Here is a 26,305-nt window from a genome sequence, read left to right as displayed (position 1 = left end):
TTTTTTTTTTTTTTTTTTTTTTTTTTTTTTGGTCCTGGGGATTGAACTCAGCTCTTTGTGCTTGCAAGGCAGGCCACTGAACTACTGAGCTAAATCCCCGACCCTATATGATTTTTTTTATAATTTTGTTCATGAAATAAAGTTTTATGGTGTGGAATTTTCCCTTTGCGATAGCAGGTCAAAACTTTGAAATTTGGGATCACTTTAATCTTGGATTTTTACATTAAGAATATTCAGTCTATGCTATAAACATTTATAAGGATGCTAAGATTATTTGAAGAGCTTTAAAAACTTGAAACTAGTGATAGTATTGCAAAAGCTCTCACAATAGATATTCTGGATTGGGACTTCCTTCATCAAACACATCTCCAAAGTTATATAAAGCAATGTAGACAATGTGTGACTAAATTTTCTCGATACGCATATCCAAATATCACTGACTCTAGTTTACCCATCTGATTGGTGTGGGGTTAGTTTATTTATCAACTTCCATTTTGTTTCACGCCTTTCTCAGGCATAGGCCCCCTAAAGAATATTGCAGATTTATTTCCTCATTATTTTGTGGATTTTTTTTTCTTATTTTGCTTGTCTGAATCTAGTCAAAATGGAAAAATGGTCTGTGATAAGATTCTTTGTTTGAATAAAATGGCTACATTCTTTTTTTATATTCCCCCAGAATTAAATTCAGCCCTGCGTCTGGGAGATAATAACAGCTGAAGACGAACTTTACTGAAAAATAAAACCTAAAACCTGTTATAGTCATCAAGCTCTTCACTGTCCTTTGGAGAAGGCAAAAAGTTAGAGAGAAAAAGGTCAAAATTAGAAATTGAGCTTGAGAAAGCCAGAATCAGAGAGAACCTTGAGAAAATACCTACAAAGTCAATGCATATTTCAGTGGAGAGCTTGAGTTCAATATAAAGATGGGAATTGCTAAATCCCAGAATTTGATCAGTTGCAGACTGAGATGACAGAAAGGAGACAGAACATGACCTTTTCTGTCTGTATAGGGCAGGTGAGAAATGAGAGTGGACGAATGATGGCCTGCTGCAAAATTTAAACAGGGAAATTGGTAGGCAAAACACAGGGACTCAGACAAAGTGGCAATGTGTGTTTAGGCCAACAGCAACCAGCTAAAGAGAAACAGAAGTAATGAAGTCCCTTAGGTGGTAATGTGGAAGAGGTGATAGGTAAAAGACAGGAAGGCAGCTGAAAGCTCTGCCTGGATCTGGAGAAAGTACACTCGAGGCAAGTAGCACTGGTTTGAACAGAAACATACTTCCTGAGAGCTAGCCCAGAGAATAAAAACCTGCCCAGCATTCATCAGACTAAAAAAGTAAACATAGACAAAGCCAGCTGCAGTCTTCACAGGAAGCAGCCTGTCTCTCAAGGGTGCTAAAGCTGTGAGGTGTCTTCACAACCCACTGCTTTGAAGGACTCTTGCTTTATTTAACACTGACACTTAATTCTCTAAAATCAAAGATTGCTGGAGATGTTACCGTTGGAGACTGTCAGTAAGAAACAATCATTTCACTCTCGGTGCCTAAAGAGTAAGCCACTTTGATGCAGAAAAGTATCTCTGTTCTCTGGCCCGGGTGCAGTGATTCAGGTGAGTGGTTCCTGAATGCACACAAGGGTCTCATTCATCTTAGCTTTATGTTTTCCACAGGAATGGGAGTCTGGATCAACTTCATAGTCCTCTTCTGACATCAGCCCCTGCACTACAGCTTTGAGCTTCTCAAATACTGCTTTTTTTGGGGGGAGGGTACCAGGGATCAAACTCCGGTCCTTGTGCTTGCGAGGCAGGTGCCGGAACCACTGAGCTAAATCCCCGGCCCTACTGCTTCATTTAAATAATATCTGAATTATACCCTTTCCCCCATCCTATAATAACTCTGCATTGCCTTGCTGAGATACCCACAGTAGTTCTTTTGTGTTGTCCCCTTCATTGCATTGGCTGGTAAATAGGATTGTGTCAGACAGTAGTTGTATTCTCGGGCTGGACAGATAAGAATATCTTATGTGTATAGCACAAGAAACTATAGAAACTTCACAAGCACATGGAAACTGAACAACACTCTCCTAAACAATCAATGGATTACAGAGGAAATTAAAGAAGAAATTAGACAGTTTTTACAAATAAATGAGAACGCCAATACAACATACAGGAATCTTTGGGACACAATGAAAGCAGTTCTACGTGGAAAATTCATAACATTGAATGCCCACACTAGGAAAACAGAGCGGGCTCAAATAAACAACTTAACGATGAAACTTAGACTCCTAGAAAAACAAGAGCAAGAAAAACCCAAAGCTCGAACAAGAGAGGAAATTATAAAGATCCGAGCAGAAATCAATGCAATTGAAATTAAGAAAACGATACAAAAAATAAATGAAACAAAGAGCTGGTTTTTTGAAAGAATAAATAAAATTGACAAACCCTTAGCTAATCTTATCAAAAAAAGGAAAGAAAAGGCTCAGATCCATGCAATTAGGAATGAAAAAGGCGAAGTCACAACAGATCCGAAAGAAATCCAGAGGATCATGAACACCTACTTTGAGAACCTGTACTCTAATAAAATGGAAAACACAGAAGAAATGGACAGATTTCTAGATACTTATGAATTACCAAAGTTGAACGAAGAAGATAAAAACATTTTAAACACCCCAATCACAATCAGTGAAATTGAAAATGTAATTAAAAACTTACCAACAAAGAAAAGCCCAGGCCCTGATGGATTCACTGCTGAATTTTACAAGACATTTAGAGAAGAACTACTACCATTACTCTTCAAACTTTTCAATGAAATTGAAAGAGAAGCTATACTTCCAAATTCATTCCTGGAAGCAAGTATCACTCTGATTCCCAAACCAGAGAAAGATACAACCAAAAAGGAGAACTACAGACCAATCTCCTTAATGAATATAGATGCAAAAATCCTTAATAAGATACTAGCAAACAGAATACAGAGGATTATTAAGAAGATCATCCATCATGACCAAGTCGGATTTATTCCAGAGATGCAAGGGTGGTTCAACATACGAAAGTCAGTGAATGTAATACATTATATTAACAAAGTCAAGGACAAAAACCATATGATCCTCTCAATAGATGCAGAAAAAGCATTTGATAAAATTCAACACCCATTCATGATAAAAACCCTGCAAAAAATTGGAATAGATGGTCTATACCTCAATTTAATAAAGGCTATTTATGAAAAACCATCAGCCAACATCATATTGAATGGCCAAAAACTGAAAACCTTCATGTTAAAATCAGGAACAAGACAAGGATGCCCACTATCGCCACTTCTCTTCAATATAGTTCTGGAAACATTAGCCACAGCAATTAGACAAGAGAAAGAAATTAAAGCAATAAAGATAGGAAAGGAAGAAGTTAAACTATCATTATTTGCTGATGATATGATACTCTACATTGAAGATCCAAAAAACTCCACCAAAAAACTTCTAGACTTAATTGACAGATTCAGTAAAGTATCTGGATACAAGGTGAATACCCAAAAATCAATAGCCTTTCTATACACAAATAACAGACAGACAGAAAGAGAAATAAGGGAAAAAATTCCTTTTACAATAGCATCCAAAAAAATGAAGTATCTAGGAATCAATCTAACAAAAGAAACAAAAGATCTCTACACTGAAAACTACAGCACTCTGAAAAAAGAAATCGAAGAGGATATAAAAAAATGGAAAGATATCCCCTGCTCCTGGGTAGGAAGAATCAACATAGTGAAAATGGCCATACTACCGAAACTGCTATATACATTCAATGCAATGCCAATTGAAATTCCAACACTATATTTCACAGAACTAGAAAAAAGAATCCAAAAATTCATTTGGAACCACAAGAGACCTAGAATAGCAAAAGCCATTATAGGCAACAGTCACATGGCACCAGGTGTAACAATTCCCAATTTGAAACTATACTACAAAGCCACTGTGATAAAATCAGCATGGTACTGGCAAAGAAATAGGCCTGAGGATCAATGGAACAGACTGGAAGACACAAAAACAAATGCAGATGTACTCAGCTACCTCATCTTCGACAAAGGAGCTCACCATCCTCAGTGGAGGAAAGATAGCCTCTTTAATAAATGGTGTTGGAAAAACTGGATATCAACCTGTCACAGATTAAAATTAGACCCTTATCTTTCGCCATGCACTAAATTAAAATCCAAATGGATTAAAGATCTAAATATTAAAACAGAAACATTAAACTTGCTGGAAAGTAAGTTAGGCAGAACTCTGGAAGACATTGGTATAGGAAAAGACTTTATGAACAAATCCTCAGTAGCACGGGAACTAGCAGAAAGAATCAACAACTGGGATCTCATCTTACTAAAAAGCTTCTGTACTTCAAAAGAAACCATTAGCAGAACTAAGAGACAATCTACAATGTGGGAAAAAATTTTTACCAGCTGTACCTCAGACAAAGGACTATTATCAAGGATATATAAAGAACTCAAAACAATCAGTCCCCCCAAATATAAAGACCCGATCCAAAAATGGGCATCCGAAATGAACAGACATTTCTCATACAAAGAAGTGAAAGCAGCAAGAAAATATATGAAAAAATGTTCCACATCACTGGTCATTCGAGAGATGCAGATGAAAACAACACTGAGATTCCACCTCACCCCACAAAGAATGGCTGCTATCAAGAAATCACACAATAACAAATGTTGGCGGGGTTGTGGGGAGAAAGGAACCCTCCTCCATTGTTGGTGGGAGTGCAGACTAGTGCAACCACTATGGAAATCAATATGGAGATACCTCAAAGAGCTTGGACTGGAGGTTCCATTTGACCCAGCCATCCCTCTGTTGGGTATCTTTCCAAGAGAACTAAAAGAATCATATCACAGAGAAGTATGTGCACCCATGTTTATAGCGGCACAGTTTGTAATAGCTAAATCTTGGAAACAGCCTATTTGCCCATCCATTGGAAACTGGATAAAGAATTTGTGGTTTTTCTATAAAATGGAATATTACTCAGCCATAAAGAGCGAGAGAATAGATTCTTTCATAGGAAAATGGATACATATTGAAGATATACTCCTAAGTGAAATAAATAAGTCACACATGTGTAAATACCAAATAGTTTCCCTGGTGCGAATATTCTACAACAATGCATAAGATTCTAATAAGATTACTGACATTTAGAAATTTGAAGAAAGGAGCTAAAGCTGTAGGGAAGGTGTGATGTGTAGGGGAAGAACAAAAAGGGAAAAGAAAAAAATGTGAGAGAATGAAAAGATGAAAATAAAGTGTTTGTAGATGGGGAGGGGAGGAGGGGGTGAAGGGAGGACGGAGGTAAGGGGAAAAAATGAGAATCAAGACTTGTCATGTAGAGGTACAAGATCCCAACAATGAATGTAACTGTACTGTATCCCTAAAATGTACCAATAAACTCAATAAAATTTTAAAAAAAAAAGAATATCTTATGTGTTTACTCAGATGGGATGAGGAAGTAGGGCAGGGTCTGGCTACAAGATGAGGCCACTTAGAGAAGATTGTTGCTTGGGAACAAAGCAGGAGTCCACTTATTGGAATCAGGATACTAAGATAAAACCAGAAGTCCACCGCCTTTGGTGCCTCCTCTGAGTGGTGCCTGTCACAGCCTGAGTATCTCTCACCTCCAATTCAGATTGGCCTCAAGATCTGCATACCGAAAGGAAAGAAAAGATTTTGTGGTTTCAACTGAGGAAAGTAGGAGGGAGGTGGGAACTGGGAACCAGCTGGTTGAAACTGAGCTCTGTTGCTTTGAAGAGAAAAGACTAGAGAGGAAAAGGAGGAGAAAGAAAGGGAGAAAAGAAGGGAAGTAGAGAGCCTGTGGCAAAATCCAAAATAATGGGCTTGGAAATAGGGCAAATACCCTATGAGAAAGCTGTCTCAAAATTTAGCGTTTCTTACTGGGATTGAGACTGTGCAAAGTAATGGAAAACCTACTGAGTTTGATGTAACCAGGTCTTTAGACTTTATATAATTTTTCCAAGCCACGCAACTGCTGCATAGAAATTGACTCTTTTATTTCCCCCCTTTTCCCCTCTGAATCCCAGGTCTCAGTTCAGGGGGTAGAGTTGGGAGCATTGCATGGTGGACTTGATTCATTCTCTAGAGGATTTGCTTCCAGGAAGCACTAAAGCAATTGCTGTGATATTTTCAAATATTCTGCCCTGTTCCTTTTAAGGGGAGGAAAATTCTTCTTGGTTATTTTGGTCTATGACTTCTCAAAGCTTCCATTACAAAGCACAGAGCAAGTTTGACTTCTGGGAAATTCCACTCCAGTTAATTTAAAATGTATTTATGCAATGAGATATGCTTTCCTAAAGGTTATCTTTCTATGAGAGAAATCAATTTAAAACTAACAGCAGCAACTGTACGAAGAACTCTTAGTATATTTCTCAATTTGTGGTCTGATTGAGAGCAAAAGGAGTTCCCGGGTCAGGTAGGAAGGACAAGACATCTGAGAGCCAGTTTTAAGATCTTGCATCTTGATGAGTAGGTAGGTAACTCATGCATCCAGAAAGAAGCCTTCATTCCCGACAAACCCACCGACATAGTTATGAGTACCCCTTGCTCAAGACTGACAATGTTACACCTATTTTACTGGGGCACAAAGAAGACAGAATCCATCCCACCATACACTTCCCTGCCCTCTTTGTGTATACAACTTGCTTTCTTTGTCTTTCTTTTTTCTTTCTGTGCTTGAAAAGTGGGAAAGAAATTTAGAAGTTCTTAGGAGAAATATGAATGTGGAAAGTAAATATAAAGTGACTACTAGCAGTAATGTTTTCCTAAATTGATGGCTTTCAAACTTGTTAGCTGGCACCAACAGTAAGGAAGGTGTTTTAAATCATGTCCTCACACGTGCATGCTTAAGACATACTGGCCTACGTATGTATGTAGAGACAGAAGTGATGGAGCTTCACAATACACTAGCTGTGATGCAGTGTGGTTTTCTTTTTTTATTTTATGAAATACTTGTCATAGAGGGAGATTCAAAGTGGTTGACTAGAGGAGGAGTCACATCAGAGCAGTTCAGAAAAGAACCCCTGAAAAGGAAGATATTTGGAAGGTGGGAGAGGGGCTTTCATGCTGAAATAAAAAATTGATAAGGAAAACTGATACATAGGTCAAATAAATGAAATGGACAATAAAGAAAAGGAAAGTGGCATTGCTGTGGCAGGTCAGCAGTCCCCACTCCCTGATCATCTGGAGAACAGCCGTTTTGACAGTGGGGAAGAAAGTCTGAGGAACGATCTGGTGCTGCCATGACCAGACTCCGGGACAGAGTTTGTGTTCAGCAGCCTCACACAGATACCCACTTCCCAAACACTGGCGAAAGCGACATTCATGTGTTCTCTACTCCAGTGCATACTGTGGACAGGGGAGACTTTCCACCCTGACAGACTCAGGCCAGAGAGACAGGATAGACAAGTAAAGAGCGTCTTAACTGAGTTGGTACAGCTCCCAAGCCTGCCTGTCCAGGGAGCCAGCCTGCTCACCAGTGTGCACACACACAGGCCCCCAGTACTTGGCACATCCCAAAATGGACTTTGCACCCAGAGTGCCCACTGAACCACTGGCCAGTGCACAGACCAGCTGGTCCCCACTTACTGATTTGCACTCCTCTATCCTGCACCCTTGCACCTCTGCTCTCCTCTTCTCACACCACATTGCAAAACAACTGCTAATAAGAAATTAACAGGGCCAGGGATTTAACTCAGTGGTTCCACTGTCCACCTTGCAAGCACAAGGACCCGATTTCGATCCCTGGTACCAAAAAAAAAAAAAAATTAAACATAGCCTACATAGAGTATTGGTAAAGGGAGAAAGTGTGAAAGTAAGATCTATTTTGTGTAAGTGATATATGAATGGATCTGTTGATACTATTATAACCAGAAATCATCCTTTATGCCAAACATAGGGACAGAGGCCAAATCACTTAAATTGAGTAACTGGAAGGGTAAATACTATTTGGATACATAAAGCTGAAAATATACCAGGAATGGGTCATCATTGTCTTACTGTGTATCTTCATGTAAATAGCAAGCTCTCCTTGTTCTATTACACCTCAACTGGAAGCACTAAAAAGGGGGAATAAATATGAGAAAAGGAAACAGTAGAAACAAAATTGTGTAAATAGGGAAGGGTGGAAGGGAGAAAGGGAGAGCAGGGGAATGGGGAAAAATAAGAATGGAGATGTATCATGTGAATTACAATATCCCAATGGTGAAAGTTAACACACTGTATATACAAATGTACCGATAAACTTAATGAAAGAAATTGATGAATGGAGTTGATGAAAATTGAAAAAAGAACAAACAAACCAAAAAATGGATATACATTCACTCATGATCATGGGAAAGCAAGGCAACAGAAGACACCCTAGTTCTCCCAACTCTCATAAAGCCCATCAAAGGGCACAAATGGGGAGGAAAAGCAAATACCAGGTAATAGAACTCTTTGAAAACACTAAAGAGGGGATGAAGAAAGTAGGCCAGTTCAAGGAATACATGAACCAAAAAATCATAGAATTATCCATCAAAATGCCCAAAGTGGATTTGGGTGAAATAAGTAGAAAATTGGAAGAGCTGACTAAAACACTGCAAGTCATGAATGACAAATTCACCAAAGATATAGGATCCATGAAGAAATATCAGACAGAAATACCTGAGATAGAAAACTATAAATAATTCATAAATTGCAAAAATGACCAATGTGAAGACAGAGTGTCTGAAATTGAGGACAAAATGGTAAATTATGAAGAAGTATTCAAAGAAGCCGCACACAAATAAAAAGAGAACAAGAGGGACCACTTGGCAACCGCTAGTGCTAGAAAAATTGGATATTTGTTCACAGAAGATTGAAACTAGACCCATATCTCTCACATGCACAAAACTAAAATCAATATGGATAAAAGATCTAAACATTATAACAAACATTGAACCTAATGGAAAATAAAGTAAGTAGAACACTTAAAGTTATGGGAGTAGGATAGGATTTTCTAAATAGAACTGCAATTGCACAAGAAATACCAGAAAGAGTTAAAATTGGGGGTACATCAAATTAAAAAGCTTCTGCATCACAGCAGAGGAATCAATTAATAGAGTGGAGAGACGACCTGCAGAAAGGAGGGATTTCCAGCTATTCTTTAGATACAGTGAACTAATATCTAGAATATGTAAAGAACTTTAAAAATTAGACCACCTAAAGACCCAATCAAGAAATGGGCAAGTTAAATGAACAGACACTTCACAATGGAAGAAGTACAAAAGGCTGACAAATATATGAAAAGATGTTCAACATCCCAGCCCATTAGAGAAATGTAAATTAAAACACTGCTAAGAGTCCATCTTATGCCAGAAAGAATGGTAATCATCAAGAATTTTAAAACTAGCAAATGCTAGTGTGGCTGCAGTGAAAGAGAAAACCTCCTAAATTGTTGGTGGGAATGTAAACTACGACAACCATTATGGAAATCAGAATAGGAATTCCTCAAACGTATAAAATTAGAAATTCTCTATGACTCAGGTATTCCCAACTATCCTCCCCAAAGAGCTAAAGATATCATACTACAGTGATACATGCATACCAGTGTTTATAGCAACACAATTCATAATCATTAAATCTTGGAAGCAGCCTGTATACCCATGAACAGATTATTGGATAAAGAAAATGTGATGTCTATATATGGTGGAATGCTACTTGGCTATGAAGAAGGAAAGATTGAGTCATTTGTAGGAAAATGGATGCACCTGGAAAAATGTAACGTTGAGCCAAATAAATCAGTCTCATAAGTTTAAATACCATATAATATCTCTTGGTTGAGTAAGGCAAAGTACAAAGAGCACAATAAAGAACAGATAGAAAGAGACAAGGGGATGAATCTCTTGAAAATGGGAAGGGGTCCCAGAAACTGTGGGCAAAAGGAGAAGGGGAGGGAAAGGGAAAATAAGTAGAAGAAAGACATGTACATGTAAGAGAGCTGGGGATCCCACCACCTGCCTCACAAGTGCAAGGTTCTGAATTCCATCCCCAGTACAGAAAAAAAAAAAAAAAAGAAAAAGAAAGAAAGGAGACATGTACATATAAATGCCATGTACCAGAACCTAATAACCTCAAAGAATATAAACATTATATGTCATAAACACATGCTAAGATTAACAATATCCATAATAATGAAAATGGGGAAATAGTATTTAGAGGACGAGGAAGGCAGGTTGGGAGGGAAGGAGATTTTAAAAAGAACCAAGCTCTATTATGCACATGGACCCACCTCCTAAAATGACTGTGTCCTGCACATACTGCAAACATAAACTAACAAAACCAATGCAAGTTGTCAGAACTCACCAGCTTGGTATATGAGCTACTAAATGACTGGCAACTCACAGTTCAAAAATTCTTTTCTCATGAGCAAAATATTAGGAGGTAGCTTATTAGTCTTTATTCCAGAAAATAACTCAAAATGAATTTTTTTCATAACACCAAACTTCTTGTGTTCAGAAGACTTCCTGTTGAGACATCCTTTTGAAATAGGTCTTCTCCACTTTTGATCCAAAAATTAGCTTCAGGAGAAGCTAAAGCAAATGAGATTATATGAGACACTTAGGTCCATAGTCTTCCTCCAGGATTTCTGACTACATCAGTCCTAGATCCTGAACATCTGCCTCCTGGGAAATACTTCTTAGGCAAAAGACTTTATAAGAACTGGCTAAAATTTTTTCTGACTTAGGCTATTACCTCAGGGGATATCTGCAGATTCTACTGGAACCGGAAATGGCTTAGAAAGTGATGGGACAGTAAGCACAAATTAGACACCTGATATCACTTTATAAAATAAAGTAAACCACAGCTGGGGAAAAGACCTACAAGCCAAAGTTCAAGATATACTATTAGGTTGAAAAGAGTAAAGTGAGCACTTTGTGCACTATTGACTTCTGTGCACTTTTTAGAGACCAACAAGGAGAATATTTCTGGGAAGTTCTATAAGTTGTTAGCAATCAGAATTACCTCTAGGGCAAAAATAGAAGACTGGCAGCCTAGAAGAGCTAAGATTTATCATTTCTTATACCTTTACATAGTACTTGAAATTTTTATTTTGCATATAAACATGTATCGCTTCTTCAATTAAAATAGCTAACTTTAAAAAGCAATGTGATACTACACTTCAGATTTTGAAATGGAGAGGGCAAATATCTGTAAATTTGTTAGAATGAAAAGAGTTTTCCATGTGAACAATGGTACTAGTATATATTTATTATAATACTGAAGTTTATTTTGCCGTTCACATCTTATACAGTTTTCAAAGAATTCTACATACATTGCTTCTTGGTATTCACCATACCTTTTGAAGTAGGTGTGATGTACTAAAAGCAGTGCTTTACAAATTGAAACAAATGAAAAATTCTGATGTGTAACAGAATTGAAAACTTAAAGCATATATTAAAATAAGAGATTTGAAGTTACTACAGGTCTGGGATATAGCAGAGACCTGACATTTTACAGTATGAGAAGTCACAAAATAGTTTATGAATAGCAGCATTTTAAAAGACTGCAGCAATATTCCTTGCAATTTTGAATTCTTAACTAAGAAACTTTTGCATAAAGGAAGAAGGAGGCAGGAAAAAAAACTCCTAAAAAATTTTTAGTAGAATATGCCTAATATTGGAATGTACGTTGTCAACTAAAGACTAGTTGAAAACTAAGTTGCCTTCGTAACTTCACGATATAATTTTTAGCTTTGGAATTCAGACAAATCTAAAATAATCGCCTAAGTGTTAAAAGAGGGAAATTATACAACACCACTACTAAATCTTGAAAAATATCCTAAAGATTTATTGGTTAGGGTCATGGTATCCTCCAGTCTCCCTGGAGCAATCTGCATTTTACACCTTGTCCCCATATAATCAGTCATAGCACCTTTTCACTCTCAAAAGTCCTGAGAGTGGATGATATATAACCACCCACTAAAAATCACTCTTCTCCTGCACCTTCAAGATTCTCATTTTCTAGGGTTTGGGCTTCATATCAAAGCTAAGAATTACCCTATTTGTGCAAAAGCTAAACGATCCATGCTGGGATCTTGACTGCATACGTGACTGTCAAGAAAGAGAGATTTTCCAGGTATTATTACCCTTCAGCAATTTTGGCTTTCCTAAAGAGATAGCTAGAGAAAAGGGAGTCTCGGGGTCTGGTCTGGGAGTCCGGCATGATGAGATTTAGAAGGGACGGGTGAACCGAGCTGGACTTGGGAAGACGGACGTGCAGACAAGTGATAGAACAGCCCTGGACTGGAGTCACGCTGACCCCACCTCCCAGAGTCATCCGCTCCTGTGCCGTTCACTTAGTATTGGAGAGTGGCCCCCAGAAGCACAGCACTGTTCTAGGCACTGCGTTGGGCTTGTCCGTAGTCATAGGGATTTTGTTCTCAATTTCCAGTGGTTTGTAGAAATATAATACTGTACAGATTTTGTCTAACGCAACCGGAGTTCTTTTCTGGCTACCACCTTTAGAACTCGCATACTAGATTCTCAGGTACAATTTGGAAATGCTCTTTGTGACCACGCCCCACATAGGTTAAATAATTGCCATGAATTTTGTTGTTGTTGTTTTTTCATGTTACCAAGATATTTCTTTCCCGGGACAAGGGCACAAGTCAGCAGCCAAGCTGGCGTCCGGCACAGCTCCTCCGTTTCACAGTGGGCAGACTCCTCCTCCGGACGCGTGACTCCTGGCGCGCAGGGCGATGCCGGCTGCTTTAGGATGAGTCTTGCTTACCGAGTCCTCTGAATTATGCATCTGGCACGTTCGCGAGCTATCCTGTCGTGAACGACTGCTCGAGGTTTCTGTGTAAAGTACTAAGAAATGTGTGAATCGCTCTTGCATGTTTCTATTTACAACTCTAACGAACTATTCTCAGGACACAGATATCTCTTACCACGCGAATACCAAAACTCCTGCCTTTCGGGTTCTCTCTGAGGGACTTGGGCTCGGCCCCCAGCCAGCCCGGCAGGCTCGCTGGGTCCTTGACTGTCTCTGCGGTGTCTGCACGGCTTCCGGTAGTTCTCTCCTCGGGAGTCGGCGTCTCCTGTCCCTTTCCACGTTTCTCTGTCCTAGTCGTCACTGGTTGAGTGGTTACTGTCACTGCCCTCGCTGCCCTCACTGCCACTGTCACCTCCATTGCTGTTGCTATTACCAGGCTCGCTCTGGCTGTCACTCTCATCACTGCTGTCAGACGTGTCATCTTCGCCGTCGCTGCTGTCGTCGCTGCCGTCGCTGCCGTCACTGTCGCTGCTGTCGCTGTCATCGCTGCTGTCGCTGCTGTCACTGCTATCACTATCACTGCTATCACTGCTGTCACTGTCGCTGCTGTCGCTGTTATCGCTGCTGTCGCTGCTATCGCTGCTGTCGCTGTCATCGCTGCTGTCGCTGCTGTCACTGCTATCACTATCACTGCTATCACTGCTGTCACTGTCGCTGCTGTCGCTGTTATCGCTGCTGTCGCTGCTATCGCTGCTGTCGCTGTCATCGCTGCTGTCGCTGCTGTCACTGCTATCACTATCACTGCTATCACTGCTGTCACTGTCGCTGCTGTCGCTGCTATCGCTGCTGTCGCTGCTATCACTGCTGTCGCTGCTATCGCTGCTGTCGCTGTCATCGCTGCTGTCGCTGCTGTCGCTGTCGCTGCTGTCACTGCTATCACTGCTATCACTGCTGTCGCTGTCGCTGCTGTCGCTGTCGCTGCTGTCGCTGCTGTTACTGCTGTCACTGTCGCTGCTGTCACTGCTATCACTGCTATCACTGCTGTCGCTGTCACTGCTGTCGCTGTCGCTGCTGTCACTGCTATCACTGCTATCACTGCTGTCGCTGTCGCTGCTGTCGCTGTCGCTGCTGTCGCTGCTGTTACTGCTGTCACTGTCGCTGCTGTCACTGCTATCACTGCTGTCGCTGTCGCTGCTGTCACTGCTATCACTGCTGTCGCTGCTGTCGCTGCTATCGCTGCTGTCACTGCTGTCACTGCTGTCGCTGCTGTCGCTGCTGTCACTGCTGTCACTGTCGCTGCTGTCGCTGCTGTCTGATTTGCTGTCGCTGCTGTCGCTGTCACTATCACTGCTGTCGCTGTCGCTGCTGTCGCTGCTGTCTGATTTGCTGTCGCTGTCGCTGCCATCGCTGCTGTCGGCTCCACTGTCACTGCTGTCACCACCATCGCCGCCGTCTGACTCATCGTTGCTGTCTGACTCGTCGCTGTCCTCACTCTCGCTGTCACCACCGCCATGGCTGTCACCATCACTAGCATCAGATGTGCTGTCACTGCCGTCGTCATCGCCCCCCTCCGAGTCGCTGTCGTCACCGCCATCTGTGGATTCATCAGAGGTGTGCGCGTCATCTCCCCGGCTGCTGCCGCCATCATCCCCTTCGGAGTCTGAGCCGTCACTCCCATGAGACTCATCGCTGCTGTCGGGATCGTCCCCTTGCATGGATGTGTCATCGAGATCATAGCTGTTGTAGCCGTCACTGTTGCTGCCGCTGCGTGCCGTACTGGGCCCCACTTTGTCTCCAGGCACCGGCTTTGGGCCTGGTCCCGCTGTGCCGTCCTCCTCTCCGTGGGTCTTGATGTCTCCCCTGCTCACGCCGTGGGGTCCCTTACTGTCTTTGTCTCCACTGATTTCCACAGTTTCTTCGGTGGCGTTACTCCTGCTGCCACTGCTAGGACCTTCCACGTCCATTGTCTGTGGGATGATGGAGAAAAGAAAGATCAATTAGTGAACACTGGCAAAACTGCATCTGTGCGAGGACGATTATCTGGGAAATGTGACCACAGGAGCAGGAGTTCCGTGCTTCTCAGCAGTTGTTTGTGTGAGCCTGCTTTATTCAGGAGGTGAACAGATTCTTGGGCTTAGATCTGTTAACAACCCATCCACATTTCCCGTGCCAGGAGCTTGTAAACCTTACATGGTGAAATCGGTATTGAGCATGGACTCTGCTAGGATTCTGACCAAATGCTCAGAAATGTCTGATTTTTTAAATCGTTCTACATTAAAGTCAAATGAGGACATTAAATATTTCATTAAATATTCAAATGACATAGATTATACCTGTATGATCATCAGTATTTATTTTTGTGCCCTCATCAGAGAGTGAAAGGAAAAAAATTAAATTACCACTGACAAAAATCAGGTTCAAAACCAACCTTATCTTGAATCTTTCCAGTAGCACTTGGGCCTATCTCTTGGGTGACTCCGTTTTCAACACCGTCGCTTTTTCTGTCACTGGGTTCTGTTTTGGGGCTGCCATCATTTGTGGGAGCACCATCTGAATCCTCCTGGCTATTAGAGGTACTGTCTTCATCTGTGTCCTTGTGGAGCTCTCCCGTTTCTTCAGAGTTCTTATCCTCAGTGCTAACTGAACTCTGACCTATGCTGTTGTCACCTTCTTTTCCAGGAGACTGGCCTTCCTGGCCCCTGCTGTTATCACTACCCTCTCTCCCGTTCCCTACTTCTCCACCCTCACCGTCACCAGATCCCTTGTCTTCATCATCAGCTCCGTCCCCACTAGGGCTCCCATCAGAGCCCTCCAGGGCAGCATCTTTTCCATTGCCTGGTGCCGCCTCAGCCGCCTGATTCCCGTTCCCCTCGCCTTCTCTCTGAGCTGTGGTCCCACTTGGATCCCCCCCATTCCCGCCTGTTTCATCATCACCACCTATGTTATTATTGCTTCCAGCTGCTGGAGGTCCACTTTCTGGGGCAACAGTGGCACCCTCGTCCTGGCCTGCATTGCCAGTGTCCCCCGTCTGTGTGTTCTGGTCAGTATGTCCATCACTGTTGCTCTCATTCACTGCTGCAGCTCTGCTGATCGTGTTTTCTTGTCCCCTGATGCCATTTGCTGTGCTGTTATCCTCTTCTCTGTGTACCCCGGCACGATCATAGGTTTCCTGCTCTCCTGCACCACCACTTTCCTCCTCAGCACCCTGCTCTTCATTTCCTGAAGTAGGATGTGTGGAGGAGGGGTCACTCCCTCCTCCGTGTGCCCACTCACAGCCTGTCCCTTCCCCTGTGCAACTGTCTTTGGTAGGCTGCTGTCTTAATTCTCCTTCATGCGGAGAAAAACCATGCTCTCCCGTGGTGTCATTGGCATCCAGCTCATTCTGGAGAAGAGAAACAGTTCAAAAGTAAACCATGGGCATCATCTAGAAGTAAAGCAGGCTAGAAAAATGGGTGAAAAGTTTGCAAGTTAATGGAAAGCAAAAACAGCTTGGAAATAGAAAGAAAAGAAAACGTTTTATATCCCATACCTGTAGTGGCACTTTTGATTTTTCTAGAAGATGTAAATTCACAGATTTTTCAATAGCATATCTCTCCAGTGGTTTGATTTGAGGAACCTGACAAAAACACAGGCTCTTACTTTGTGTACGTAATTATTGCACAAGCACATACATACACTCACACATGTTCCCCTCCGTGAAGAAGGAAATATGGAACCCAAAGGTCAAACCATGATCTAACCAGGTGGAAGAGAAGCAGTTTATTGCAGGGCTAGAATTTTAAACCGGGCATACGGATACTTTTCATTATGCTATCACCAATTTTATTGAAGGTTTAGCCATGCCACTGTCTCAACTGTAGAAGGACAGTCCTTTATAAAGTCAGGAGGACCTTTGGCATCTCTGTACAGAAAGCTGAGTGCAGGACATTCCCTAAGGATATTCCTGGCCAAAATGCCTCAGAAAATAGGGGAACGTGACCACAATGGTGCAGAAGCAAAATCAAGTAGTGAACAGTTCTACTGCTGGGCTCTGCGAGAGAACACTTGGAATATCTAGGGAAGTTCTCACCTCCAGAAATACCACCATGCTTGGTTCAGAAACAGCATATGAAAATGTTAAACATGGGGGACAGCTATTAAAATTCTAAATGAGATGATTTATTCAATATTTCTCTGTCCACTTTTATTTATAGATTCCAAATTTTCCACAGTGAGAATGCAAATAAGTACTTCAGAATGAAATATTACTTTTCTTATGTTAAAAAAAAATCACAATTTCCCTATTGTTCTTTCTTTAAAACTTTCTAAACAGCACAGGCTTTGTTGATATTAGAAGGAAATTGGCAGAACACAAAATAAAGATGGATGAAGCCTCCACAATTTCTTGGCATTAAATGTGAATTAATCTGAACAAGAGTTTCAAATATTCTTCTGACACAACATGAATTTTATCTGGAGGAATGGGAGCATGAAATGCACTGTGTATTTGTTTTTGTTGAGACATCAAAGATATCTGGCAAACTCTTTAATGCAAATCTATGCTTTTAAACTTAGCCTATCTGCAAAGACTGGAAGAAATGTTTATGTTAGGCTAAAATAGAGAAGTAAGGAAGATTTCCAAGGAGAACATACTTACTGGAATGGCCCATGTTGCTGCCCAAATGCAAAAATATATAATTATCTTCATTTTCCTTAGGAATAATAATCAATGGCTGTTTTTAAAAAAGAAGAATGATATAAAATTACTCTCATATAAAAGGCAGTCACCACAGTGAAACATTGTTTTGGCCTGTAACATCTGCTCTGTTTTATAGCAAGGAGTACATATCTAACACAAGAAGATTTCTGATGTTCCCAAATTCTACCTTGTGTGGCGATGGAGACATGGGAGGGTGTCATGAGGATCAGTACTAAAGGGGCTTCCTGGCCCTTTACAGCCTGCACCAGCAGAGGGCCACAGCCATGAAGGCCCAGAGGGAAGAGCTGTGACTTCATCCCTCTGCTGTACTTGATGGCAACAGCAAGGCTGTCTTCTGAATGGCTTTAATCAAGTGTTAACTAAATCTACTAAAATTGTGTTTAAAAGAGCAGGCTCTTATAATCTCTGACCCAATCTATAGGATTTGGCTACACCAGACTGTAAGAGAAGAAATGACGGACTGTGAGACTAGGCCAGTGGAAAGAACATGGAATTTGGATTCAGAGACCTGGGTTCAAATTTTACCTCACTATTGGCTGTGTTAGCCTGAGAAATTTAAGTAGCTTCATTAAACCTTCATTTCTTCCATCTAGGACAGTAATGGTACTGTACCTCAGAGTACCCCAAGGTTTACCAGAAAAATTATCACTGAGAAGCTTTCTCTGACTCCAGATCCAGGGACATTTGGTGTCTCCTTTATACATCCAGAGATTCCTGCACTCCTTGCCAGCACCATGCTGAGCTGTATTGCAAAAGTCAGGTTATTTATCTGTTCCTCTGCTCTACTGTGAGCTCCCAAATGTCTTGGTGATCACTGTCTTCCAATGCGAAGGTCAGAAAAAGGTGGTACAGGAAAGCGTTTCATAAATATGTACCTTTTAGTTTAAATATATCATGCACTGCTTGGCACTTTGCAATCTCCTAAAAAATAATGCTAATAATTATGTGGGATGTCTAAAGACATGATTTCTCACCTCTATTAGAACTCAAAGTCAGAAAGCATCCAGGACAGTGGATTGGAGACCGAGTCCCAAAGCTGCAACCCAAAGCTCATTTATTTATGGCAAAGTGGCAATACTGCAATCAAATCCAAATACTGAGGTTTTGGTTTAGAAAAACCAATTTAAACATTAGCATCTTTTGTCTTAAAAGAAAAACAGACCAAGAAAAAAAAAGGAAAGCTGGGCATGGTGGAGCACTCCTGTAATCCCAGCACTCAGGAGGCTGAGGCAGGAGGATCGCTGTGAGTTGAAGAACAGCCTGGGCTACACAGTGAGTTCCAGGTCAGTCTCAACTACATAGTGAGACCCTGTCTCAAAAAAAAAAGGAGAAGAAGAAAAACAGAGCCAGGGATTTAGCTCAGTGGCACCATACCTGCCTTGCAAGACAAAGGTCCTCAGTTTGATCCCTAGTACCTCAAAAAAAGAAAGAAAAACAAACAATATGCTTGCCATAGGTTCACCACCACTGATCTAAGACATATTTTTCACACACTTGAATAGACATTGTATAATCTCTGTGAATCAAACATTTTAAGTTTCTATTTACTGAAGATTGGATGCCATGATAATATTATTATGGAAAGGAAAGATTTTCTTTCTCTGATTTCATAAACTTCCACTGGATTTAAAGACTATAATGCTGCCTTGACTGAATTTAATGGTAATAAAACCTCAGTGAATGCCAACTGTTATAAGAATGATTGGTATCTCCTCAGAGGAGAGAGGATGTAGTTCCAGAGCTACTGAGGAAAACAGTACTTCACTCTTGTGGCTGTTCAGCAAAAAGCCAAGAATAGCTAGACCTCCTTCAGAAATGTTGCAGACTAAAAATGAGGACCAGGCAACTCCAGGACAAGTGTGATGCAGAGCTCGAGGACAGAAAGATGGAAGTCCAACAGTTTAGCAAGCAAAGTCGCCAACCTGATCATTACAGAGACTGTGGAGGGCTGGTCTACACTGTGATTTGGAGGAGTCAGCATGTTCTGGGAAAGCCCCCGTAATGAGGGCTACCATGTGTGCCCCTCATTTCCACCCTGCAATCCGTCACCCTGTCCCCTCAGCATCCTCACAACTCCACTCAAAAACAATCACAGTGCTTCCTGTCACCATTCGCCCAGGCAGGCAACAGCTGGAAAGACCAACGCAGAACTGGCCCAACTGGGGTCAGCCAAAAGCAGAAGCCTCAGAACTGAGAGGCTGCCACTAGGGGATTTCATTTATTGGCATCCATGAACTGAGCCCAGTAACTAGCAAGTGAATCTAGGCAAGAAAGTAGGAAAGTAGTGAGAAGCAAAGTCTAATCGCAGCTTGTTTGAAAGCCTAAGGTGAGTCTTTTAAATTGGAGCTATCAAAATTTTTATCAAAACTCATCAACATGACCGGATAATCAAATTTCCACCCCAAGTTTTGCCAATTTGGGGTGACCTGTCCTTTTTCCAAATATATAATAATAATACTTAAAACAGAAAATGTGTGCGATTTCAGTCAGAATCTCCAGGTATCCTACATAGAAGTGTTTTAAACTGGATTTCAGAACTCTAACATCAAATCTCAAAAAATTAACTTCACAATCCAAAAGTTGATTTTGCAGGTACTAAGCTGTTAAATGTGAACTAGGATTCAGTCAGTCAGTCAGTCAACAAAGGCCTAATAAATACAGGCCAGATATTGAGCCCTTCTCTCACAGAGCCTATAATGAGGTGGAACAGCCAGAGCATACTGTGTTAAGTAAAATTCCCAAATCTACGTTTAACTTAGCAAGAGTCGATGGTTTAATGTTACTATTATTACTATTTTAAGAGTAATAGATTGTTTCTTTCCTTTTTCATTAAATGCTATCATCGCACTGCAGGGACAGAGCTGCAAAGTGATTCTGATTGGATCTAAAGTTCTTTTTTTCTGGATAAAAATAACAGTAATGGAATTTTAGTCAGTTATGTATAAAATAGTCTAGTCACTTCAGACTTGGATACTTGCTTTATTTTAAGTATACTCTTTCCAATAGCAAACGATACTTTAACAACATACTGTCTGTGGAAAGGTCCTATCGCCAGGGATGCAGTGTTTTAATCAGATGGACTTGGCTTCCCTCGCCATATAGATTTCTGTTGCCTCTTAATACAGCCTCTCCATATTTCAAGTGAGAAAGGAAGAAAAACCTAATCAAAAAACTGGTATTCACTCTTTGAAGTCAAGTTGTCTTCTCTGGCAGGCAAAATTCTTTCTAGGGGAGTCAGTTGGCTGAAGTAAAGAGGGTGTTCCACCTTACCTTAAAAGCCTTCAAAGGGACTTGGAAAATCCAGCTTTTCTTATCTTTCTCTTTGAAGACTGAGAGTGGCCCACTGTCCTGGACTTTTGCATGACAGTTTTCTACCTGCTGAAATTTAAACTCATTTTGATCGTTTTCTCAGCCAATCACTGTTTCGGATCCCTGATATGGGGTTACAAAGTGTCCCTGTGTCTGTGAGCTCATAATAACGCCCCACTTCCTCACTTGTTGATATGTATTTGCTCACTGAACCATTCGGTTCCAAAGTGACTAGACTTACTTTCACTTAATTAAATAGCTCCTGGAAGGCTGTTTTGCATCTTAAATATAGAGAATCAGTGTGATATATCTGAAAAGGGCTACTTAAGCTCGGTCACCCTGACATTTTTTGTCTTGCTAAGGTTGGCAATCTAAGAAAACTCTAGGTTTCTTTAGTAAATATGACTGCCTATTTAAGATCCCTGTCATTCCTGAAGTAGGTATTAAAGTTTCTGTGCTATAATTCAAGAAATTGTCCGCATTCAGCAGTCTTGATGTTGCCCAAGGCATCTTTTAACAGCCTATAAACAGTAAGTCCTATGATCTAAGGCAAAGCAGTGATACAGAGCTTACAAATCTATCAATTTAGTATTTGAACTAAAATTTTTAAATAGACATTTGGAAGATTAGAATTCATTTAAGGTATCTGGAAGTGATAAATTACATATACACAACAAATTTTGCTTTCAAACATTTTAGCTGTGAGCACTAAATAGAAAACCAGGCTATTTCTAGCCAAAATTTGATACTTGGAATTATTATTCTCCTGAAGTCTAGGTATGTGTTATGATTATGGAATCCCTAGACCACCTCTCCAATGTATAAGTTCAAAACTTGACGATCCATGCATCTCTGTGCACTAATTCAGAATTTTCAGGAATATGCTATACATTTTCATATTATAATACTGAAGGGTGTGAAACACATATAAGCACCAATACTAAGCCATTATCTAACAGTGGTTTCTCCAGAATGTTACATAGGGAGGTGGGGGGGTACAGTAAAGTTGAAAGGGGGTGAAGGGAATAGGAGGGAAATTTCCCTTGAAGCTGTATTTTCATAGCAAGCACATTGTTTTTATTTATACGGCACACTTATTTGGGCTTCTTAAAGGGTTTTACCAAATTTTAATAAGGCTCACATCACTCCTAGAGGCAACATCCTCAATTCACACATAGACTCACATGGACACTGATGAGCTGAAACTGCCTCTTCATCCTTCCTTTGCATTACCTGACTCGTAGCCAGAGATTTCAGTAGCTCTCTATGAATAACTGATAGACAGAAAATCGGGTGGATCTACATACAAGATTCAAATGAAAGTATTAGCCAATTTAATCTAATTGACATTCACAGCACATAATCCAACAAAGATGTGTGCATGCCTGTAATCCCAGCACTCAGGAGGCTGAGGCAGGAGGAATGCCATGAGTTCAAGGACAGCCTGAATAACAGAAAAAGACTCTGTCTCCAAAAACCAAACAAACAAAAAAACAGCTTATCAAAATTTGTGTGATGTCACTAAAGTATTACCTACCACTCAAAAAGATCCAGGGATTTAGCTCAGGGGTGCCACCACCTGTTTTGCAAGTGCAAGGTCCCAAGTTCAATCCCTGGTTATAAAAAAACAAAAACAAAAACAAAAAATACTATATGCAAAAAGGAAAAGGCTTCAAAACAATGACCTCAGCTTCTATTTTAAGAAACTACAAACATAAGGGAAAAATTAAAAGAAAGTAGAAAAAAAGGAAATAAAGATCAGAAATCAAATTAATTAAATAGAAAACTGAAAAACAATACAGAAAATCCATACAGCTAAGAGTGGGTTCTTTGTAAATCTTCACAAAATTGAGAAGACTCTTTCCAGAGTAATCAAAGAAAAAGAGAAAAAGATACAAATCAGCAATATCAGGAAGGAGACTGATGACGAGATGACCAATTCTACAGACCTTCTATAAGGATGTATAAAATCTAATCAGGGCACCTTAGGAAACAGCTCTGTGCTTATTAGCTAACGACTTAGATGAAGTGGATAGATGCCACAAAACACCAAAGCACTCTCAAGAAAAATAGATTTCCCCGGATCTACTAAAGAAATTAAATTCATAAGTTAAAACCTCTCCATAAAGAACTCTTTGAGATCAATAGCTTCCCTGGTGAATCTGTGAATACCAGTCCATACAAACAGCTCCAGAAAACTGAAAAGGAGAGCACAAATACTATGCCATTATCTAACAGTGGTTTCTCCAGAATGCTGCGTAGTGAGGTGTCCGGGGGTACTGTAAGGTTGAAAGGGGATGAAGGGAGTAGAAGGGAAATTTCCCTTGAAGCTGTATTTTTACAACTCATAATAAAATAACAAGGCAACGCTACTCTGTTACCAAATCAAGGAAATTCCAAGAAAACACTACTACTGACCAATATCCATCCTAAATATAAAGATACAATTTTTAAACAAAAGTTAGTAAATTAGCTCTAATGGCCTAAAAAAATTTGTGATGAGCAAGTGAGATTTATTCTGAATGTGCAAGATGAATTTAACATTTAAAAATCAATAATTTAAGTCACCATATTAACATAGCCAAATGGGTCTCGGTAGGCACATAAAAAATTTTCAAGAAATGTAATATGTATTCCATATTTTAAAATAAATGAATAAACATAAATTCTAAGCCAAGAATTTGGAGAGTTCCCTCAGCCTGATAGAAGGTATCTAACTTACTGTTTACTGCTGAAATTGTGGATACTCTTCCCCGACACTAGGAACGAAACAAAGATGTCTGTTCTCACCACTTCTGTTCAACATTATTCTCAATCTTCTAAGGCAAACATGAAAATTAAAGGCATTCATATTGGAAAGACAGAAGTAAAACTGTGCTCTCAGACAAATGATCTCTGTAGAAAATCTAATGGAATCTACAAAAGGGCCACTAGAATTAGTACATGAGATTAGCAAGGTTGCTGGACACCCTATTACTGAGCAAAGCCAATTTTATTTATCCAACTAACAATGAACAATCGAAATTTAAAGTTAAAATTCACACATTTATAATTGCAGCAAGTGAAATACATCGTGATAAATTTGAAGACATTAACACCAAAAGCCTCAAATGTCACTGAAATTAAAGGTGACTTAAACAAATAGGCACAGATACCATGATAATCTATCGAAAGACCCCACATTATAAAGATGCCAAGTCTCCCACAACTTATCTGCAGATTCAATACAATGCCAGTTAGAATCCTTTAGAAAACTTAGAAATTGATTCTGAAATTCATACAGAAGAGCAAAGGGACTAGAATCATGAAAAAAAAATAAAGAAAAAGAAGGCTCATTTGGTTAGATTAGGTTCACCGAGTTAATCCTTTATGGCAAAAGCAACTGAATAGCAAACTTAATTACATCTTCCAAATTCTTCTTGTCACATAATGCCACTTCACATTTATGCGACTCATACTCAAAGGGGAAGAGATTATATAAGGCTAAGGGTCATTCGGGGACTGTTTAAAATTCTGCCTCCCGCACATACTAAGTTACAATGACAGAAAATAGACCAGGGGTTGCATGGGGCCAAGGGGAAAGAGTAGAGGGGAAGAATTAATTACAAAGAACCATAAGAAAACATATGAGGATATTTTTCACTGACTTCATTGTGGTGACGGCTTCATGAGTGAATACCTATTTCAAACTTGACAAAAGTATACACTAACTGTGGGCTATTTGTTGTGTTCAACTATATTTCAATAAAGCTCTTGAGGAGAAAAAAGAAATAACCTAATTTCTGCCAGACCCATCTCAAATCCTAACAACTGAGAAGTCAAAACTAAGGTTTAAATCAGGATCTTCAAAAGAACACATAAACCCCAATACATCTTGCAAACCACGCAAGTAACTGAAATGGAAGATCTGGATTCAGAAAGCTTCATCAATTTAGTAACTAAATTCGTTGTCTAAAAATCTTTGCTTACAATTGTGATGCTATTTTTTAGAAAAGTGTTTGAATTTGAACTCTTAACCTGGTGGCTATTTTATTATCATGACTTTAAACTATTGCCTTCTTGTTTTCTTAAATATGGATAAATAGTAGCTGAGCCAAGTGTCAAAACCAAGGCAAGAATAGCAATTCTTGCTATTCTCCAGCACGGCTGGAGAAAGAATAACTCAAATTATTTTAAATGGGAACAGTACTGGTTTACAAACCAGCAGGAGACATTTGAGTAGGAGATCTCCACCTAGCCAGATTTACAGCGTCCCTGCTGGATACTTTTGAGCGGTGGAAGGCTTCTCCAACACACAGCCTGACTTGCACCACGAGCTCTGCCCTGGCTACCCAACCTGGCTGTGAACTGGAGATGTTAGACTCGCCAGGCTCAATGATGAAGGGAAGAGATCCTTAAATAAACCTCTCAAGAAGTCAATATACATTCTGTTGGTTGTTTTTCCCCCTGGGGAATCTGCACTAATAAACACCAAATTCGTCTTTTACTTGTCATAAATTTTCCTAGGATCATTGGTAAAGTGATAATTTTTAAACAGTTCCTTAAATTTTGACATTATTTTATTCAATATTATAAGTAAATTATTGATCTCTGATTAAATCATAAGTTTAAAAACTCTCATTCCTCCTCTCTAGTGAGTGTCACCTTCTAACAGACTTGCATGCCCTAAGTCTCTGTCTCCCTCACCTTAACCCAATGCCAGGAAGATCTTCCTAAATGTAGATCTACTCATGTCACAACTTGGAGCCAGTCTTTTCAGGGCCCCCAGTCCAGGGTCAGCTCAGGCCACTCCCCTCTGAGAATGTGGGACACTCATATACCAGCTGAAGAGATCACAGAGGCAACCTACACACAATACAAAGACTTGTATTGAACAGTTTTTAGAGCATCCTATACTGACTTTGTCAGGATGGCCTAAATGTCCTGTGTTCAACTTTTTTCAATGATTGCAAAAAGTTGGCAGTGCTGCACCTTAGATATTGGTGCTTAGAAATTGGTAAAACTAGCTGGGAATTGTACCTCCACAAATAAGGATCTGGATAATCCCTTATGGTCTTTCTTACAAGTTGGACTGAGGGAAGACCCAAAGAGAGAATGAAAATATTTATCTTTCATATTTAAGAAGAAAGACTGTTTTGTTTTGGTTTGGTTTGTCTTTTGGCTAATGTCCCAAATGGAACAAGTTGCTGCCAATCAGCAGTTGAAGGTTCTTTTGCTGAATTCAGAGAGAAATCATCAATCAGCAAAGTGCAGCTCTATCTGCCTCTAGTTAATGGTGGATGGCATTGGTTGACACTGCCTATTCCTGCTCTCTGAACAGTCAGTAGACTCGCCCAGTTGCTGACCTCTGGAGTTGTTCAGGGCTAAAAATCAAAGAGTTCATTGCCTTTTCTTTTAAAGTGACTGTTCTGTCCTTTACATGACCTTCCAAGCCTGCCCTACCTGAGAAATACATCATGAGCCCATTTAAGGTCCACAAGAATAAGACCTGGTATGGCACCAGAGGAAGCCCTC

General features: G+C 40.2%; 1 protein-coding gene across 1 annotated transcript; it reads right to left on the bottom strand.

Moving 5' to 3' along the window:
- Positions 1-12,982: 12,982 nt before the first annotated feature.
- On the bottom strand, positions 12,983-17,496 carry Dspp (dentin sialophosphoprotein). Its single transcript, XM_010606737.2, has 4 exons — positions 17,420-17,496; positions 16,313-16,399; positions 15,212-16,165; positions 12,983-14,750 (listed from the first exon to the last, which is right to left on the bottom strand). The coding sequence occupies exons 1-4, from the start codon at positions 17,468-17,470 to the stop codon at positions 13,134-13,136; spliced, it is 2,709 nt and encodes a 902-aa protein (XP_010605039.1). The 5' UTR covers positions 17,471-17,496; the 3' UTR covers positions 12,983-13,133.
- Positions 17,497-26,305: the final 8,809 nt, after the last annotated feature.

Source organism: Fukomys damarensis, unplaced genomic scaffold (genome assembly GCF_012274545.1).
Source record: "Fukomys damarensis isolate Sample0158 unplaced genomic scaffold, DMR_v1.0_HiC HiC_scaffold_37, whole genome shotgun sequence".
Classification (NCBI taxonomy): Eukaryota; Metazoa; Chordata; class Mammalia; order Rodentia; family Bathyergidae; genus Fukomys; species Fukomys damarensis.
Note: the sequence above shows the minus strand (reverse complement) of the source record. Positions and strands in the feature narration are given on the sequence as shown.

Bases quoted from the DNA above. Each gene is read 5' to 3' on its own strand.
- Dspp (XM_010606737.2), bottom strand. From the start codon at position 17,470: ATGAAGATAATTATATATTTTTGCATTTGGGCAGCAACATGGGCCATT. The intron at 16,400-17,419 runs GTAAGTATGTTC...TGTTTTTGTCAG, and splicing joins CAGCAACATGGGCCATTCCA to GTTCCTCAAATCAAACCACT. The intron at 14,751-15,211 runs GTTGGTTTTGAA...ATCATCCCACAG, and splicing joins CTGGAAAGATTCAAGATAAG to ACAATGGACGTGGAAGGTCC.